The 20,701-nt window shown below is 36.6% G+C and overlaps 1 protein-coding gene across 4 annotated transcripts in view; it reads right to left on the reverse strand.

Annotated features, from left to right (window-relative positions):
* The window catches only part of Boll (boule homolog, RNA binding protein), a 97,574-nt gene that overhangs the window by 17,267 nt on the left and 59,606 nt on the right, over positions 1-20,701 (reverse strand). The window contains exon 11 of one of the 4 annotated variants that reach the window (XM_021198437.2): positions 1,358-3,157. The exons of 1 other annotated variant lie outside the window; for it this stretch is intronic. In XM_021198437.2, coding sequence (XP_021054096.1) covers positions 3,134-3,157 — 24 coding nt within the window. In that variant the 3' untranslated portion in view covers positions 1,358-3,133. Of the gene's footprint in view, positions 1-1,357; positions 3,158-20,701 lie in introns of those variants that run through there. 2 more of the 4 variants (XM_021198439.1, XM_021198438.1) reach the window with 2 other exon arrangements.

Consider the following 20,701-nt stretch of genomic DNA (forward strand, 5'->3'; position numbering starts at 1 on the left):
ATAGGGAACTTTTGGGACAGCATTTGAAATGTAAATAAAGAAAATATCTAATAAAAAAACATTAACAAAAAGTAAGTGAGCTTGAGTAGCACTTGATTGTTGAGAGAAATAAATAAAATGTATAAGGTAGAAAATTTGTCCAGTACATAAAAGCAGAGTCAAAAAATTGTTGCAGGTACAACAAATGGCAGCTACTGTAGATGGTAACCAGAAAATGGTGTTTATCATGGAAAGACGAAAGCAGAAAGCATACCTTTAAGAATGTATGCACACTGATGAAAATACAGAAGCAAAAGAGATAGAACCAACATCATCATCATCAACATCATCATCACCATCATCATTAATTTGGTTTTATTTTTGAGATAGGGTCTCATGTAACTCTGGCTGGCCTGAAACTCTCAATATAGACCAGGCTGGCCTTGAACTCAGCGATTCACCTTTCTCTACCTCCTGAGTGTTGAGATGAAAGGAATATACTACCATGCCTGCAATATAAACATCACTGATATCCATCCTTCAGGCAAAATCTTTCACCTTGCCTCTGGTATATAGTGTATATTGTATGTGTGTTAGTGTGCAGTCATTGCACATGAGTGTGGGTGCATGCATCTCTGTGTGTGTGGCTGCCAATGACCCCCAGGGAGTCTTCTTTCCAGCACTGAGATTACAGGTGTGAATTATAATGCCTAGCCTTTTTACATTGCTTTGGGAATTGAACTCAGGTCCTCCTGATTTCATGGCAAGCACTCTCCTAACTGAGGCTCTTTCCAGTCATCCTTTGCCTTATGTCGGGAGATTCCTGAATAAATTTTAGTCAAAAGTATAGGTCTAGAAGTATCAATGTAACCCTGAAATGTGGTAAGTTGAATTGGCTGTTTCCTGATTGTTCTTTCCAGGCCTTTGATTCTGAATTTTAACCTTACCGAAGTATAATTTTTGGGAAATATGCAAAGAATTTTTGTGTGTGACTTTATTCCACCTGAAGAAATCACCTAATCAAGATAGAAGTTAAAGTTTTAAATTCTGAATATTCCTTTCTATTTTAAATGTATCTGAGGTTTTGGTATAACAAGTTGCAAAGTCATGTTGATTGTATTCACTAATTTTATAGTTTCAATTTCATCTTAGCACAGTGAATTTCAGATGTGTTCTTCAGATTGGTTTTTCAAAATGGGCACTAAAATAAATACTTTAAAAAATTGATTGAAGGTATACTAAACATAGAAATAAATGACTGGGATTCACTTATAATACATAAGGAGGGTTTCTGTCCTCTCACTGTTTTTAGAGGCAGTATATTTGGCTTACCAAGCTAAGCCAAGAAGAAAGACAAATGATTCCACCCATAACTCAATTGTCATTAAATCCAAAGTTTTTATTAATTTCTCAAAATAAAGCTAACTTCAAGACTGTATACATGTATGAATTGTATGTGTGTATATATGATGTATATGAGCACACACATAATCTATATATTTATATGTATGCATATAATATATATAACTGTAAAGAAACACACTAGGTATTAATTATTATCAGAATTCTTTGTTCAATATAATACATCATTAAGTTTTACTAACAGTCCAGGATTTGTTTAGCATCATGTTTAACACTTTAAAAACCAAACAGTAACCTTTTTTGTTCTCAAGGATAGTGCTATTAAAAAGATTTCTAACATCACTGGTTAATAATTTTTCTAAATTACAGAACAAAAATCTTCTTTTGACGTTTCATTATGGGACTTACTAGTCTATTACATTTTAAAACTGAGAATAATTAGTGCATGAGATATTCATATGCCAGTATATAGACATGGGGTCCTATCATTCTCAGGAAACCATTTAACTGACAAACATAGTTATTATGGTTTTGCCTCTTTGACTCATGGGAAGACGCCTGGGGTCTGGTCCTGTTTCTACTGCTGCTGCTGAGCATGGACTGCATGTGGGGCTCGCACAGGTGAGGAGAGGGAGAATTATTAAGGTAATGTTGATATTTGGACCTTTCTCTTTCTGTTCTAAAGTTAACAAGCCAGTGAAAGAACTAATAAATATAAAAAGAGGTATTTCTTGTCCTACTACAGAAAATTTTCCTGATTAGAAACATATGACTTGTCCTCCATCTTCTGAACAATTAATCTCTTCTACCATTTTCTAAGTTTACAATGTGAGTTGGCCCTGTAACTAGAATCTAGTTTTCCTTTGGTATAAGAAATAATTTTTCATTTAATGAAAATAATTGTCTTACTAAATTAATCATATGTAATTGTATAGATTGGTAAAAGTGAGAAAAGGAAGAGAGCATTCTAAGAGAACTAATACACTGGAAAAGTATATTATAATGCCAGAAGTGAGCCCTTCTTTTATAAAAATTCTATGAGGTGGATCAACATTATATAAACTTTGATATCAAATAGATGGTGTATGAGGTTACACTTTTATCTGAGTTATTAGAAAAAATTCATATAGTTTAATTAATAAGCTGAAAAAGCAAGAATACTGATCATGGTAGTATTTCTAATATTTGGAAGATGTTATCACAAAGTATTAAATACTATTTAAATTCAGAAAATCATGCAGAAACAACACTAAACGAGTAGCAGTAACAAAAAAAATTCAACAAAGCATAGTAAGTGATAATACAGCAAAGCAAATTGACAAAATGAAACCATTAAGGCTAGTACATTCTATAAGTTATGGGAGAATTAAAACTCTATTAGACATGACTCTTACCCAAAATGTTTAAATATCGAAGATAGAAAACAAAATGTCTAAAACTTTTGAGATTAAAAGAAGTAACACCAAGTAGAGAAAATGAAAGACACCTCACTATTACTGATATAGTTATTATTTATGGAATGGATAAAACATCTAGGAAGTGTTACTGCAGTTAAACTAACACATATAAAGCCAAATGCCACATCTACCTAATTAAAATTTGTAAAACAGCAGTAAAAGCAAATGCCAAATTCAGACAGCTTATCATGGAATAAATACGTATGGTGAGGTATTAACTAACCCTAAGTTTCACAACGGGCAGCTTCTAGCCGGTTCCTTGAAGCTGGATCTTGGTCACACAAGGATCAATGGACAAGAAATCAGTTGAGCTGGACTAGAGCTGCCCAATTGTCTTAATAATGAATGCTCCACACTGTCTGTTAAGTAAAGAGAAAATACAGATCAGGAAGACTGAAGTGAAAAAAGATTAAGAATAGATGAGTGCAGAACATAATCAACAGTTACTAAAGACTTGCAGAATGTGGTACTCATGAAATCAGTTTGCTAGGAGTTAGAAGCTAGCAATTAGCAGACATTCAGAATCCAGCTCTTGCTTTCCAAGAACTTACAGTCTACACTGCACACTCAGTCGTCTAGTGTCATGGTGTAGGTCAGCATGATTACAAGTGAGCTACAATAGTAACTTCTATTAGGTGGATTTGAAAATGTATTTTTTTTTAAAAGTGTAGGAGAGTCTGGCAGAAGGCTATCTAGATTATTAACAACAAAAACAAAAAAGCATTGTTTGAGTTGGCACTGATGGGATAGGCATATAGGTAATTATCAGTAAGAGCCAGAGGACTTCCATGTACCCATGTTGTACCGGGATTTTTGTTGCTGTGCTGTTAACATTATTAATAGGGTGCCTGCTTGGACACCCAGCCCAGGAAAGTCTTTAAATGACTTCTGTCTCAGTAGGCTATTGACTGCAATTTTGGGAGCAATCCCAAATGAGATGAATTCTACTAAGACCAGAATTAAGACAACAATAATGCCTTTCTAAGCTAACAAATAACAAAAATGACTAGTTAGGCCACTAGAAACAACCTAGCTGCAACTACCTTTTTAGCATCATGGGCCTTGGCTAACTCCTTGTTTTAGAAACCAAGGCTGAACATTTCCCAGAGGTTGCAATTTCTACAGCACCACTGTCCCATAAAATTTTCTTTGTTAATGGAAACGCTCCATATCTACACAGTAAGACACAGTAGCTATTAGTTATGCACGAATATTTAGCACTTGAAAAGTTGTTAGATGCAACTGAGGAAATGTATTTTTAATTTAATTTAAAACTTATCTGTTTTTCTAAAACCAAACTTTATAGATGGGTATTACCAGCTCGTTCAATATTGCTCATTGTTCCTTAGTATTATGCACTGTGACATCAGTGTTAGGTGATAAGTATTTGTTAGATGAGTGGTATCTATTGTGATAAAATACTTCTGTTCACACCTAATTTACTTAGAGCTTATTGGCTGTACCACCTATGTGCTATAAATCTCTAAGGGGTTTGATGTATATCAGATTTCTTGGTTAAAGACTCAGTGTATCTAGAGAAAACAGGAAGCAGTGCTACATAGCTTTATTTTATACCCTTAATACATGTAACTTTGGATAGCAAACATTGGAAAGCTAAAAAATAGTTAAAAGTAAAGACTTTGGTAAGAATGTTGGTAAAAGTTAATGAAAGTGACAAAAGGGAATATATTATTTTAACTAATTAATTTACCAATTATGTTTAGATTGAGTCTTATTATATAGTCCAAATAGGCTTGAATTTGCAATGCTCTAACCCCAGTGTTCCTAGTGACTGGGATTACAGGCATGCAAACCATACCTAGCTAAAAAAGTCAAGGGGCTTGAGAACATACTTAACTTGTGTGAGGCTCTAGGTTCAATCTTAAGCACTGCAAAAACCCACAGTGAAACAACAATCTAAAAAAACTAAATTTAATTTTATACAGAATTAAGAGCATGGAAACTGAAGGTGGAGAAATATTGAAGAAATACATAATAACCCGACTATACAACAATTGAGCTTTGACAAAAATGATTTTGGGGCAGTGGAGAGAGAAATGAATTTATTACAGAGGCATAAAAAATGGGCCTAATATATAAAGTAGACTATATGGCATTAAGGGATCAGAAAACCACTGGATTTATTTTAAACTTTGAGAATATGATGGGCAAGTTAACATGTAAATGATGATTATTCTGAAATACAAAGTATTAGGAATTTTCTATTCATGATTTTCAGTTTGAGGAAGCTGTGGCCACCATCCATGTGGTAATGTTTTAGGATTAAGCAGGAAGAGAATGAAAGCATCAGCATCACATTAAACCATAATTAAGATATAATGAGGGACTTCCAGGGGATGATGGTGGACCAGAAGCTGCTTTTTTTTTTTTTTTAATATGGCAAGTGAGAAGACTTAGGATAGCACACAACAGACCATTCCACAGGGAGAGAGAATATCAGAGACCACAAAAGGACAGGCAAATGTCTTGAGATACAGAAACTCTGAGGGAACAAAAGGAAGACAGCACCTGTGTTTGTGGCAGGGGCACAGAAGCATCATCTAAAAGCTAACCCGGTGCAGCTTAGCAGAGTTATCCATAAGATGAGCCACAGTTCCTGAAAGCCTCAAATCCAGTAGGGGATTCTGGTGGGACAGTAATTCCTATAAAACTAGTCAGTAGTGGTGGAGAGGTATTGTTTCTTCATGTCCCAGAAGAGGCATTGTCTTGAGAAGAAACTATTTGCTCTTTAACATAAAGCTTCCTTGGAGGCCAGAGAAGGAGGAACAAATTTTCAGAAAGCCTAGAGTCACTTTGCCACAGCTCATGGGTGAGAAATGGCTGCTGGCTGGCCTCATGACTTTCCAGTGGCCATGAAGGCCTTCTTGTCTGTGGCCCTGACAGTCTTGTTATCTTTCAAGATAACCATATCCTGGAGCTAGCAGGTGGCTAGAACTGAGGCAAGCCTTGAAAATTTTTACTTCTGGTCTGAGGATTCCAAAGCCCAGATCTGTGGACACTACAAGCAATCCTCTCTCCACTGGATGTTCAACACTGACAAGGATCAGAAACTGCTGAAAGGTTCTCCAGTAACATACCTCAGTACTTTGTTTACCCTCACCCCCACTCAAGAAACATATCGTGCCCAGGCTTTAGCCATGCTATCACATACCAGCTAGATTCTTTGGAGTGACTGAGAACCTGCCCAGTCCACAGCCTGAGAAGTTAAAGGTGGTCTTAAGTGAGTCCTGGCAGGCAAAGGTTAGTGACTTGCAACATTGTTCAGAAATGGTCCTTCAAACACTTTAGGTACAATACCAGCCCGAACAGGACAAACAGAAGAACCCCCCAACCTTAAATGACTAAAATCTTCCAGCTGGCAGAATCCAATATTAGAGAACTTCCAGAAAAAAGCTGCTCCAGTATATAGTCTTTCCTAATATTATTTTATTGCTTTTTAAATTTTCTTTTGTTCCTTGTACTATATCTGCTATTATTATTTTTAAAACACTATATATTGAAGCTTTTTATTTGCCCTAAACGTCCTTTTTACTTCTAGGTTTGACTTCTAGTTCTCTCCCTTTACTTCCAGTTTTAAAATAAAGTAGAACACTTTCATGACTCCTTAAGTATACTGTGAAGCACAGTTCACCATTATGCCCACTGTACCCAATACATAACTTGGTTTTAATGTGGGCATACTGTCATTTGATTCCTCTGAGTGCAATACTGATTTTTACATTGTGTATATTCATTGTACATGGTACTGTGTTACATGAAGACATTTCCACACAAGAGTATATAGTACACATTGAGCAAGCCTACATTTTTACTACTGATTGGTTCCTGGTCCAGACATTTTCACACCTTATATAGGTAGATAAACTGATGTGTCTATAAAATCTAGAAACCATGAATAAGAGCAAACACATGATATTTTCTGAGACTGGTTTAATCAGCTTACCATGATTATCTCCAGTTCCATCAATTGTCCACTATGGCTGAAAATTTTCATTTTGTGTGTGTGTGTGTGTGTGTGTGTGTGTGTGTGTGTGCGCGCGCGCGTGCGCATGTGCATATGTATACATTTTCTCCACTCATTATTTTAGGTTGGTTCCATAACTTAGCTCCTGGGAACAGTACTGACTAAGCACTAGAGTACAAGTTCCTCTGAGACATGTGAACCTTTTGGGTAAATTCACACGAGTGGTATAGCTGAGTTATATTTAAGCACTTTTTAAAAAGGTAGCTCGGCCCATTTCCTATGCTTACACAGGTTTCTTTATTGTGTGATCAGTATTTTTCCATCTTGCTCTCTTCTCTTCTTCCTAACACTCTTTTGTCTTCTTTAGCCTAGAACTCCTTTCTTTTTCCTCTTTCCCTATTTCCTTTATTCATTCAGTTACTATTTATTTTCAAAAGTTTAAACTATAAATCACTTTATGTATTATTTGTGTGTGTACATGACTGTGTGTATGAATGAAAGCATGCATATGCTACAGCCTATGTGCAGAGGTTAGAGTACAACTTCATGTGAGTTCCCTCCTTCTACTGTGGAGTCTTGGGATCAAATTCAAATGCTCTTACCCACCAAGCATCTCACTGTTTTTTCTTATCCACCAAGCCCTCAGTTACTGTTTCTACTTTTACCTTACATAACTTTAAACATCTATTTTTGCCATTTTATTTTCTTTGGTCATTAGTAGATAGTTGGTTTTAATTATTTTACTTTCATGATTCTTTTTTGTTTGTTTGTTTGTTTTTTGTTTTTTCGAGACAGGGTTTCTCTGTGTAGCCCTGGCTGTCCTGGAACTCACTTTGTAGACCAGGCTGGCCTCGAACTCAGAAATCCGCCTGCCTCTGCCTCCCAAGTGCTGGGATTAAAGGTGTGTGCCACCACGCCCGGCTACTTTCAAGATTCTTAAAAAGTTTTTCTGTCTGGTGCTGAAGAGATTGCTCAGTGTTTAGGAACACTGAATGTTTTTCCAGAGGACCTGAATTTAATTCCCAGCACCCACATGGCAGCTCACAACTGTCTGTAACTCCACCATCTGACACCCTCACACACACACATACAGGCAGGCAAAACATCAATGCACATAAATGAATTATTAAAAAGCTCTCTCTGTCTTTTAAAAAAAGAACATCTTTTATTTATTCTTTGGCTATTTAATCCATGTATATAATTAATGTACCCTGCTCATATCTAAAATCTCCCTCCAATCCTTCTGATGCTCCCAAATAGGTTGCTCTTTGTATCCCCCCGCTTTTGATAATGCACCGAGTCTAATTAATTAGCACTGCCAGTTAGACTATTGACTGACCATTTTGGCTTAAGCTTACACAGGTAGGCCTAAGTACAGTGAGCTCATGAGTGCAATGATCACTTCATGTCCAGAAGATGGCATTTCACAACCCTCTTCATCCATACTCTTTCTGTCCTCCTCTTCTGTGAGGCTCCTGAGCACTGGCACATTGACATAGATGTCCCATTTAGGGCTGAGCATTCTGATCACTTATGAATCTCTGCATTAAGTTCTGCTCACAGCACAAAGAAGCTTTTGGGCCAAAGCTGACAATACCACCCTTGCAAGGCTCACTGGGAACCATTTTCACTGACCTTTATCACCCAGGCACAGGGAAGAGGCGTCTAGTATTCTATGTTTCTTGCCCTGCTGGCTTTAACCGTTTTAAGGTAATTTAGTTATTTGGAGACATGGTGTTTCCTAGTGTGTTAGTTTATTTTCCCCTTTCTTGGAGGTATTGGGGTTGAACTTCCAAGTAAGGACTGCTAACTAAAAAGTCTCCCAAATAAAATCAGAAGATGTGCATCTATTATCAGCTGCACAAACCACAACACAGAAACATAAGAAATAAAAAATATAACATGATTCCAAAAAGTTGAAACTCTTTAATTACCAGATCCAAAGATACTGAACTAGGAAAAAAAATGACAGAATTCAAATGTTTACTTGTAAAACTGATCAATGACTTAAAAGAGGATATAAGCAAGCAGGAGACTGAAGTAAGGAAATCAACTCAGGATCCAGAGAAGAAGTCAATAACATAGATAAGAAAGTGAAATGAACAGAAATATTAAAAATGAAAACCACAATGAAAAAATATCACCAACTGATTACACCAAACAGAAGAAATACTATCAGCTGGACTTGTTTGAAGAAATACAACATTCAGACATAAATACAAAAAATTAAAGAGGAGAATGATCACAACTTTTAATAGCTCTAGTAAATGATCAAGAGATCAAAGGCTAAGAATCCATGGGGTAGAAGGACCCGTGACAAAACTAAAGGCACAGAAACTTAGTAACTGTATTATGAGAAAATTCCCTAAATCTATGGAAATAAATGGACACCCAAGAACTCCTAAGGGACACAACTGCCACCACCACTCCATGCCACATTAAGGCCAAGATACCAAAAATACAAACAAAGAAGTAATATTAAAATCCATGAGAAAAATGTCAACATACAAAGGCAAATGCCTCAGAATAATGTAGAATTCAGCAGAAACTCTAAAAGCCATGAAGCGTGGAGTGGTAGACTTCAAGACCTGAAAGTAAATAACTACCAACCAAGATTGGTACATCTGCTTACTCTTTATAACCAATGGAAAAATATACATATCAAGAGAGTACAAATTAGTGACCATTAAAAAAAGACAAATGAATTCTAAGCACAGAGGGAAAAAAACCAAACCTCAATTATGAGAGAAGAACAAAGAATACATTTCATAAGAGGAATAGATGAACAAAGTAAACCCGAGGGAAAAAACCATACCTAACTGTAAGTTAGTGCTCCCCTACTACTAGTTGAGGAGAAAGAACAATTATTGAACCAAATAGGAAAACAAGCACCAAATTATAGAAATCTGAAAACCTTCCTAAATATATATATAGTAATCATAATTGTAAATGGTGTTAACTTTCCAACACAGAGACAGAAAACAAGGGCGAGAAGATTCCTCAGAGGGTAAAGTGCTTGCTGATCAAGCATGAAGACACGAGTTTAGATCTCCAGCACCTATGTAAACATGCCAGGCATGGTAGCAGATTCCTGTAATCTCAGTGCTGGGAGATCAGAGAAAAAGACTCCAGGGGCATGGGTGGGTTTTGATGGCCAACCAGCCAAATTGTGAGCCATAACTGGTAAACCCCAGGTCCCAGTGATAGATCTGTCTCAAAAAATAAGGTGGACCAAGATTTAGTAGGAAACCTGACACTGACTTCTGTCATATACACACAATCATGTAAACACATAATGACATGGACTAGCTTTTTGGATGAAAAATATTGTATTATAAAAAAATCACAAGGGTGAGAGGGAGTTCCATAGTAGACAGAGCCATTACAATACAGAAAAGCTCAGAAAATTGAACACTTTAAGGAGCAGAAGGGAGGGAAGGCAGACTGTGGGGTCACTGACATAAGAAGACTCCAAGAAATTCTTTGCTTTTCAGTATTTGGCGCTTGATCAGAGCAACTGCGGAACATTATTTCAAAATGACCCCTGATGCACTGGTTACGCAGCAGCTCAAGATCCTGTGAACAAAACTCGAGGGAAACTCAGAGCCAGTGGACAGGACTAGATGTGGAAATCTGGTCATCAGAATATTGCTGGACTAGGTGTGTGTGTGTATGTGTGTGTGTGTGTGTGTGTACAGGGTGGGACAAGCATTTACAATTGTACTCCTAAGGATTGCACAGATGTGTGACTAGTATCTGAGATTTCACTTGTGAAGCACCACTTACTGATGGATAAGCATCAGTAACTAGCCCTGACAAAGAAAGGCCTGTAGCTGAGAACATTCTAACAACATTTTTGATATGCTGCCAGGATTGTAACCCACTGTTGTGATCCAACAATGCAATAGAATGCCCAGGAGTGTGACAGCTTTCTGGGAGCCAGAGAAAAAACAGTGAAAAACTTGAGACTGAAACCAGCAAAAAGGCCAGACTATAAGCATACTCTGTAACCCCATCCAGCTTTGTTTCTTAGGTATTTATTCCTCATTTATGTATCCCATGCATGGCTCGGGTGTTCCCTAAAATGTCCAATCCACATTATGCTTAGTGAACTCGCAGTTCTGGGATCCCTCCCCTCCTGCAGAGAGCAGTTTTCAATAAAGTTACTTTTACTTTTTTTTTAGTCATCGATGTTCAAAACTTGGTCACATTAAACAAGCTTGATAATCTTCTAGATTACTGTATTACAAAATAGAACTCAGAGCTGTGATAATTTTAGGCAAGCACTCTATACCAACTGAGCTACACCTACAGCCACCCCCTTTTAAAAATTATTTTACATGTATGAATAATTTTCCTGCTTGTAAATTTGTGTATCCTGTGCATGCTGGGTACCGTGTTGGCCATAAGAGGCCACCAGAACCCCTAGAACAATACCAGACGGTTCTAAGTTATTCTGTGGGTATTGGGATTCTGTCTCTTGTCCTCTGGAAGAGAAGCCCCTACCCTTTATTTTTCATCTCAACTAAAAAATAAATTTAAAATAATTCAAAAGTATAAATAAAATCTGAAGATCACTCTAGGAAAACAACTAGAGAACTGTATTAGTAGCTAATGGGAGTACTAAAAATACCTTTGAAAGTAATATGGAAAGATACAACTGAATCCAAGGAAAAAGCCATAAATTAGGATTCATAAAATTATATGACAGGATTGAAGTGGAGACTTAAGGGTTCTTTGGAAAGTCAGTTGCGTTGGATGGTGTTTTGCTCGGGCAAACATGTGAAGGAATGTTTCACTGAAGTGGACACAGGTGAAAGGCTAAGGCAGCCTTGTGAAGGAACAGTTTGCTGAGCAGATACAGGGGAAAGGATGTTCTCTTAAAACAAGTGCTTGAAAGGACACACGATGAAGGATTCTTTGCTAATGACTTGCATGTTTTGGTCTGCTTTACACTGCATAACTGAACTGCATCTGTTGGGACTCCATAGGCAGAAATGCACCAAAACTTTGGTGGTGTGTTACAGTTTCTTGCCATTTCTACAGACTCAGGCTGATTGGCAGTGATGCCAGCTGAGACAGACTCATGGCATATCCTTTCTTTCCCACTACCTCTGGTGGATGATAGGCTAAAAGGGAGGTTAAAGCGTTGAAGAACCATCATTAAAAGTAGACTTTGAAAAAATTAAAATTACACAGGATACTTGATAGAACTGAAATGAAAGAACATAGGAAAGGAATTGATTGAAGAATCTTAGGGTTTGGCTAACAAGTCACCAAGTCTTAGCTAGACATCTTAAATGATCTAGGGTCACCTAGGAGACAAACTGCTGAGAATTCATCCAGATGAGGTTAGTCTCTGGGTTCTAGATTAGGCTAACAGGGGTGTGTGCTGGCTAGTTTTTTGTCACCTTGACAAATTTAGACCATCTGGGAAGAGGAATCTTAATTGAGAAAATGCTTTCATCACACTGAACGGTATGCAATGATTGATGTGTGAAGGCCCAGCTGTTGTCTGTGGTGCTTCTCTTGGGCAGGTGGTCCTAGGTTGTATAAGAAAGCAGGCTGAGGTAGCCATGGGTAAGCCAGTAAGTGGTGCTCCTCCACGGTCTCTGCTTCAGTTCCTGTTTCTATAACCTGCCCCGAGTTCCTGTTCTGGCTTCTCTCAACGATGAACTATAAAGTATAAACTGAAATAAATCCTTTCATCTTCAAGTTGGTTTTAGTCAGTGTTTTATTATGGCAACAGAAACAATGTGGGAAGAGTGACCCTGAGTGTGGGTTGGGGTTCTGGACTGAATAAAAAAAGTTAAAAAAAAAAAAAACAGTAAAGTAAGTTGAGTATTAGCATTCATCTCTTTGAACTTCCTGACTCTATGCAATGTGGTCATTTGCCTCAAGCTCCTATCACCATAACTTCTCTGCTAAGATGGACTGTACTCTCAGACTTGTAAGAAATCCTTCTTTAGGATTTTGGCCTCTAAACCCCACAGGAAGACCAACAATCAACTAACCTGGACCCTTGGGGCTCTCAAAGACTGAACCACCCAACCAAAGAACATACATGGGCTGGACCTAGGCCTCCCCACACTTATGTAGGAGATGTGCAGCTTGGTCTTCATGTGGGTCCCAAATAACTAGAGCAGGAGCTATCCCAAAAGCTGTTGTCTTTATGTGGGATGTTCTAGGTGGGTTGTCTTGTCTGGCCTCAGTCGGAGAGGATGTGCCTAGCCTCACAGAAACTTGATGTTCCAAGGTAAATCACTAATTAAGAAAATGTTCTACAAGCTGGGACATTTTCTCCATTGTGGGTTCTTCTCAGATAACACTAGTTTGTCTCAAGTTGACAAAAAACATCCAACAAAGACAGCTGTCTAGTTGATAAGTGATACATTTGTTATGCTTATATTGTCAATTTCACAGGATTTAGGATCACCAAGAAGACAAGCCTCTAAGATACGGTTGTCTGTGATAATCTAGATTCGATTAACAGAAGATAGAAAGACTCACCCTCAGTTTGGGTGGCACCATTCTAGAGGTAGAAGTCACAGACTGAATAAAACAGAGAAAACAAGCTGAGCACTATCATGAATCTCTCTCCATCCTGACTGTGAATGCAGCATGGCCAGCTGCTTCAAGCTCATAAGGTTCCCGTCACCATGAAATCTCTGCCATGATGAACTGTGACTTCAAATTGTGAACCAAAATAAATCCCTTCTTTCTTAAAGTTTTGTCTATTTTGTTGCAGCAATGAGACAAGTAACCAACGCAGAAGCATGCTGAAGTTTCTACCTTATTTGAAGCTTCCCTTTCCAAGGTTTCTATTACATGTAGTTTATAGTGGCCCCAAAACCATTAATATGGGAAAAGTCCAGAAATAAACAATTTATCCTTTTAAAACTGCTTATGTTGTCTCAATCCAACATGTTCTGGATGTGAACTACCATACTGTTCATCATATCCATGCTGCATAGTCTCCCAAATGATTGAGTTATATATTAGCTGTGTAATCAGATTAATGCTTGTGTGTATATATAGCATTAGGTACTATCTGAGGTTTGAGGCATTTACTGGTGTCTGGGAATAAATATCTTATGTATGGGAGCATTCCTTGTGTTTTGAATAGATCATACTAAGAAATACTAATTCATTTGGAATGAAAAATAATCTCTATCTTCCATCCATATTTCCCAAAGCGGGTAAAATTACAATATTAACAGAGCATGTAATACAGTACAAAACTCCACTGCTTACTCCCATCCTCACAGTGGAGTAAGATGTTATATAAAGAAAAGTTTAGAAAAATAAGCTGTAAGGGAATATGGTTTCATGAATTGAATATTATGCTATGAAAGGTAGGGTGCCCATCCAAGTGGTCTGGGTTTTAAGGGATAGTAAGAAAAAATGAGAAATGACATGTCCAATTAAGAAGAATGATAGACTGCAGAAAAAAAATGCTTAAACCAAGAATGGAAACATAATTTTGATATAAAAAATAGATGTGCTATATGATAGATTTCCCTCTAAAGGCACTTAAAAATTAGACTATCATGTCAACTAGTACATAGCTTCACACAGTAATGAATAAGAATTTCTTTTTAAGTTTTGCACATGTATATATTTTATGTTGAACACATTTCCATTTATAGTCCCCACTTCTTTTGTATTCTCATTCCTGCACCCTGATGTTAGCCCTGTTTAAACAGTTTTATTTTCATTTTATGTCATATATACAAATATGATTTTATGTATCTACATAAAATCTAGAAAATACAAATGAATGAGAGAAACTTGTCCAACTTACTCAGTATGATTGCTGAAAGTTTCATCCAATTAACAACTCATTCTGACTACCTTTTTACTGGTCTTCTACCTCGGACAGCTATTTTGGCTAGTAAGAACTTATGGTAAATCCAGTATTAGAATAGCCTATAGGTGTTTGATCAAATAATCTAGGTTAAACTAAAAACAGGTTGGAAAGAAATAGAAATTACTCAAAATTACAAAAAGAATTACACACACACACACACACACACACACACACACACACACACACACGTAAGGTTTTTTGAGACAGAGTTTCTTTGTCCAGCCCTGGCTATCCTGGAACTTACTCTGTAGACCAGGCTGGCCTCCTGGCCTCGAACTAAGAAACCCGCCTGCCTCTGCCTCCCAAGTGCTGGGATTAATGGCATGTGCTACCATTGCCTGGCCATACTTTATTTCATATTATGTTTGAAGAGGATCAATTAACCTGAAAATGAACTGGCCCAAAGGTCACCCAACCATGTTCTATAGGTCACATCCAATGAAAGTTGCAAGTAGAATAGAGGTTACCAGACTTGGGATAATGGGTGGTTTGAATGAGAATGGCTCCTGTAGGCTCATATATTTGAATATTTGGTCTACAGTGAATGGAACTGTTTGAGAAGGATTAGAAGGTGTGGTCTTATTTTAGTAGGCATGTCACTGTGGGTGGGCTTTGAGGTTTCAAAAGCCCACACCAGGCTCCGACCCATCTTGCTCTCTCTACCTGATGTCTGTGGATCAGGATATAAGCTCTCAGGTATTATTCTAACCACCTGCCTGCCTTCTTGCTACCATACTCCCCTCAATGATAATGAGGGGATTAACTCTTTAAAACTCTAAGCAAGCCCTCTAATGAAATGTCTTCTTCTATAAGATACTTTGGTTTTGGTGTCTCTTTCACAGCAATTGAATAGTAAGACAATAGGAGAAGGAAGGGTAGATAAATATTGATCAATGGGTACTGATTTATAGTTAGATAGGAATAAGAATATTTAGTGTGCTAATACAAAGTAGATAAAGATAATAAAAATGTGTGGGAGGATTACAGGCTCAACACTAACTTGAGCTACACAATTAGATGCTGTCTTAAAACATATTCTTGGAGGCATTAACTTTTATAATAATAAAATCCCATTATCATCAATATATGTGGAACCTAGAAATCATCACGTTAAGGAAAATAACCTAGATACAAAAATGTAAGGGCTGCATGATCTCACTCTTGGAATCTAAACATGTGTGGCTTCACACATGTTTATGCATATACAATAAATAAATAAATAAATAAATAAATACTAAGTAAAAGGGAACATGTTTCATTCTCTCTATTCTTACTCTTGTAAGCAGTGGCTCTCAATCTGTGGGTCACAACCTCTTTGGCAGTCATATATCAGATATTTTTATTACAATTCATAACAGCAATATTATAGTTAAGTAGCAATGAAATAATTTTATAGCTGGGGGTCAACACAACATGAAGAACTTTATTAAAGGGTCACAGCAGTAGGAAGGTTGAGAACCACTTTGTAGGGGTACAGTGAGAAGACAGACACCTGCATTTGCAGGTACCTTGATTTCCCAGCCTCCAGAACTGAGAAATGAACATAAACTGCATAAGCACCTCAGCTTATGGTACATTTGGTAGAGAAGCTTGAACTAAGGCAACTTTGTGTTGAGGGAATGATTACTGGTAATAAAAATGTTGTATTTCCCTTGGTTAAAGTCTAAGTCAGAAATTATAGTTTACTAGAAATCCCAAGGAAAGAAAAAGCTATTAATAATAGTGTTTCAAGACTAAAAAGAACAGAAGTAACTAGAAATATGCTTAGACATGTAAGATCATTTCTTGAGTGCTTTTCTTTGTTAGTTCAGCTTATATTTTATGACTTACTATAGAGAGACGGGTCAAAGATCTAAATCTTTTAAAGGAATAATTTTAAAATAAAGTTTAAAATTTATTTTTAACCAATGCATGGAAAACAAAAGTTGTATATATTAATGGAGTAATCTCTTATGATTTTCAATGTAACTGTGTAAGGTTTAAGTTAGGATAAGCATATTTATCTTCTCTAAGAGTTAATATTTCTTTAGGGTAAAGACATAAAATATTTACTTTTAGTCTTTGAAATCATAGTACATTACTGTTATGCATACTCACTCCTTCTTGCTAGGTCTTAGTCTTCTTGCTCTTGTTTAACTGTAACTCCGCAGCCATTAAGCAACATTTGTACATTCTTTCTTCTCCTACTTTCCCTAGGCATCTTACCATGGTACCACCATTCTACTTGCATCTTCTGTGGGATCTCTTAGACTGTGAGATGAAACCTTGTAGTACTTATGCTTTTGTTCCTGAGTGATTTTATCTAACACAACTATTTCCACAATCTATACATGTTGCAAGTAACAGGATTTTGTTATTTTAAAAATATTTTTAAGACAACTAAGGATTTTTTTGAGACAGTGTCTAAGTATGAAACTTGGGTTAGTTTTGAGCCTACAATCCTTCTGTCTCAGTTTCTTCAGTTTTGTGATATCAAGCCAGCTGTCATCATACCTGATACAAGAATTGACTTTTTAATCATGAGATTATTACTGTTTTATACAGAAATCTACATTTTTTAGCATGTTTGTTGTAAAACTCTGCACTTATGTAATGCAGTAAATTATATTTTTCATATTTGGTGTTAATTTGTTTTATCACCAGTTGTATCATTGTTTATTTAGTTTGAGTAACCTCACTGGTGTTGAATGAAAGACTAAAGTACTAAATTAGAATTTCAAAGTCAGAGAGGCTGAGGCTGTAGCAAAGTGGTCAAATGCTGTCTAGCAAGCTCAAGGACTTTGTTTTGGTCCCTAGCACCATGAACAACAACGACAACAACAATAAGCAAGAACAAAAAAGAGAATTAGGATGATATATTTAAAGATATTCTTTCTTAGATAAATTTGCCACAAGTAAATAAAGTGACAGAATAGTATAGAAGTACATTTGTTTAGTAAGGATCAACTTGTGATCCTCCAGGCCTGACTTCTCAAGTGCTAAGATTAGAGATGTGTGCGACCATATCTAGCAACCGAGAGTGTTCTTAACTATTTTAATGAACTCATGCCATGATCTCTTTCAGCAGACCACTGAAGCTATCAAAATTATTCTCATGCTATTTAAATACAAAAGAAGAAATAGCTAAGATTATGTTATAGTTTGAATATGAGCTATCCTTCTTAGGCTTACTGATGAAGACTGGTTTCCAGCTTGTGACACTATTTTAGGAGGTTCTGCAAACTTTATGAGGTGGGGTCTAGGTGAAAAAGTGGGCTATTAGGGATCTTTGGGGCTATATTTTGTCACTGGGATACCTTTCTCTTTTTCTCTTTCTCATCTGCCATGAGATGAACAGAGCCAGACTGAGGACTCTGAAACCAGGGCCAAAAAGTGGGTCCTTTCTCCCTTAAGTTGTTTATATTACATATTTTCCCCCTCAGTGGCAAAAAGTATGACACAGAAGAAAATTTGTACCAGAGGAGTGTAATTCATTGCTGAGATAAAACCTATCACACGCTAGGCAAACACTGACTGAGCAACATCCATAGAACCTGCCTTGACTATTAGGAGACTGTTGACCTACCCACAAAGGCTCAGTGTATAAGATTTGGTTTTCAGCTAGTAGCATTATTTTAGTAGGCTCTGAAAACTTCAGGAGGTGAGGTCTAGATAGAAGAACTATGTCACTGGGACTATGTGTCTTTGTGGGCTATATCTTGTTTTGTCCCTCAGTTCCTGTCCTCCATAGACATCATTTATTTCATCATTGGTATAGAATCAGAGGAACCAAGATTATGGACAGAACCGCCTGAAATCAATATCAAGCCAAAATCTTAAATCCTTTGAATCTTTGTTGATCACTTCTCACATGAAAAGTCTGATTAACATAGATCAGAAGGGAAACAAAGTAAGCTATAATGTATTTTTATTTGTAGACCCTTCGTTTGTCTTTGGACCACTATAAGACTCAGTGTACAAGGCTGTAGAGTTTGATCAGTGATTTAAAGCACTTGTTTTTGAAAAAAAACCTGAATTCAATCCCCAGCACCTACATGATGGTTCACAACCATCTGATCCAGGGGATCCAATGCCTCGTCTGACCTTTGAGGCACCAGGTACATAGGTGGTGCACATACACACATGTAGATAAAACACTCATACATGTAAAATAAATCTTAAAAATACCCCTCATTGTAGAACCTTAGTACCTATTTTCCTTGGACCCAGAGATTAAATGTAATTGGAGCAGTGACACCACAAGGAATCAATATGGTACTCCTTCTTGTTACAAAGATATTGGAGACAATATATGGACCTTTAAAAAATCTTTTACCATTAATATTTCTTTTTAAAAATTTTATTTATACATTTTATATTGAGTACACTGTAGTGTTCTTCAGACACACCAGAAGAGAGCATCAGATCCCATTACAGATGGTTGTGAGCCACCATGTAGTTGCTGGGAATTGAATTTAGGACCTCTGGAAGAACAGTCAGTGCTCTTAGCCACTGAGCCATCTCTCTAGCCCACCATTAATATTTCAAGGTATAAAAAGTGATGTAATGTTTAGATTGGCTCTTTGGAGGCCATCTTAGATTTAATTTCAACATGTATGGAAGAGCAAAGACAACAAAATGAGAAAGTACACATTTTAAAAACAGCAGCAAGTATATTATGAACTTAATTAAAAGTTTATTTTCCTAGGTATTTTAGAGGATCTGATAGAGATGGCATATACTGATAGAATCTAGGTTACAGTGGTTTGATTTATGACATGTTGGATTAAGATGGAGCAAAGATAATTCCCATTAAATGAAAATCATAGTTATAGCTTTAAAAGTTGAATTTTTCCCCAGGACTCAGAATATGTATCATGATATCCTTAATATTGGGCACAATTTCCTGTAAGCCATGCAATCATAAAGGCAGTGTATTGAGTTCCTAAGCTCTGAGATGTGATAGATGAGGCATACTAAATATATTTTTGTGTTATATGTGATTTTTATTTTTCTCTTTAAAATATTTATTTTTATTTATGCATATTAATGTTCTGTTTGCATGTATATATGTGAACCACATGTGTTCCTGGTATCCATAGAGGTAAGAAAAAATTATCAAATCCCCTAGGACTGAACCTATAGATGGTTATGAACTACCATCTACGGTGGGCAATGAGAGTCAAACTCAGGTCTTCTGCAAGAGCAGCAAGTGACCACTACATCTCTGATATTTTCATCTTACGATGTTTTCTGGGATAAATACAACTTTGTAAGATGAGAAGCATCTATGTATTGTTGCCTTTACTGTATTACATGTAAATCATTTTCTATTGAACCCAAACATTTCTGTTTACTTTCAGTTGACCATTTAAATACACTGTTTCCCTAAGGCTATGATTCTCTTTATTGTCCCAGATTTTTATAAACAAGGAAGTCATATATAATGAAGCCAATATTTCTAGTGTTTAACTACATGGTTACTATTATATAGTTCTATGAGTAAAAATATGCTATAGACAGGCTGGAGAGATGGTTCAGTGGTTAAGAGCATGACTGCTTTTCCATAGGTCCTGAGCTCAATTCCCAGCAACTATATGGTAGTTCACAACCATCTGTAATGTGATCTAATGCCCTCTTCTGGTGTATCTGAAAACAGCTACAGTGTACTCATTAAATAAATAAATAAGTAAATCTTTAAAAAATATGCTACAGAATTGAAGGAACATTGAACTATGGACAGCACATACAATTTTATAATCTCTTGTTTTAGACGCTAGAAATCATAGGTTTCGTCTCAGTCTTTTGTTTCCTATAGCATAACATTTTTTCTTTGTTTCACTTTATGCTTAGGACTAGCTGGATATAAGTCAACTTTAGCCTCTAAGTTGATTTATAAGAATAATGGTACTGAAATAAAAAGTGCTGAGGAACATAGTAGTAGCATATTTTTATAGAAACTGTCAGCATTTTTTTCTGATAATTGTTTTCCCAATTTTTATTAAGTATTTACTTCATTTATATTTTAAATGCTATCGCCAAAGTCCCCTATACCCTCCCTCCCTGCTC

This window comes from Mus pahari, chromosome 5, assembly GCF_900095145.1.
Source record: "Mus pahari chromosome 5, PAHARI_EIJ_v1.1, whole genome shotgun sequence".
Classification (NCBI taxonomy): domain Eukaryota; kingdom Metazoa; phylum Chordata; class Mammalia; order Rodentia; family Muridae; genus Mus; species Mus pahari.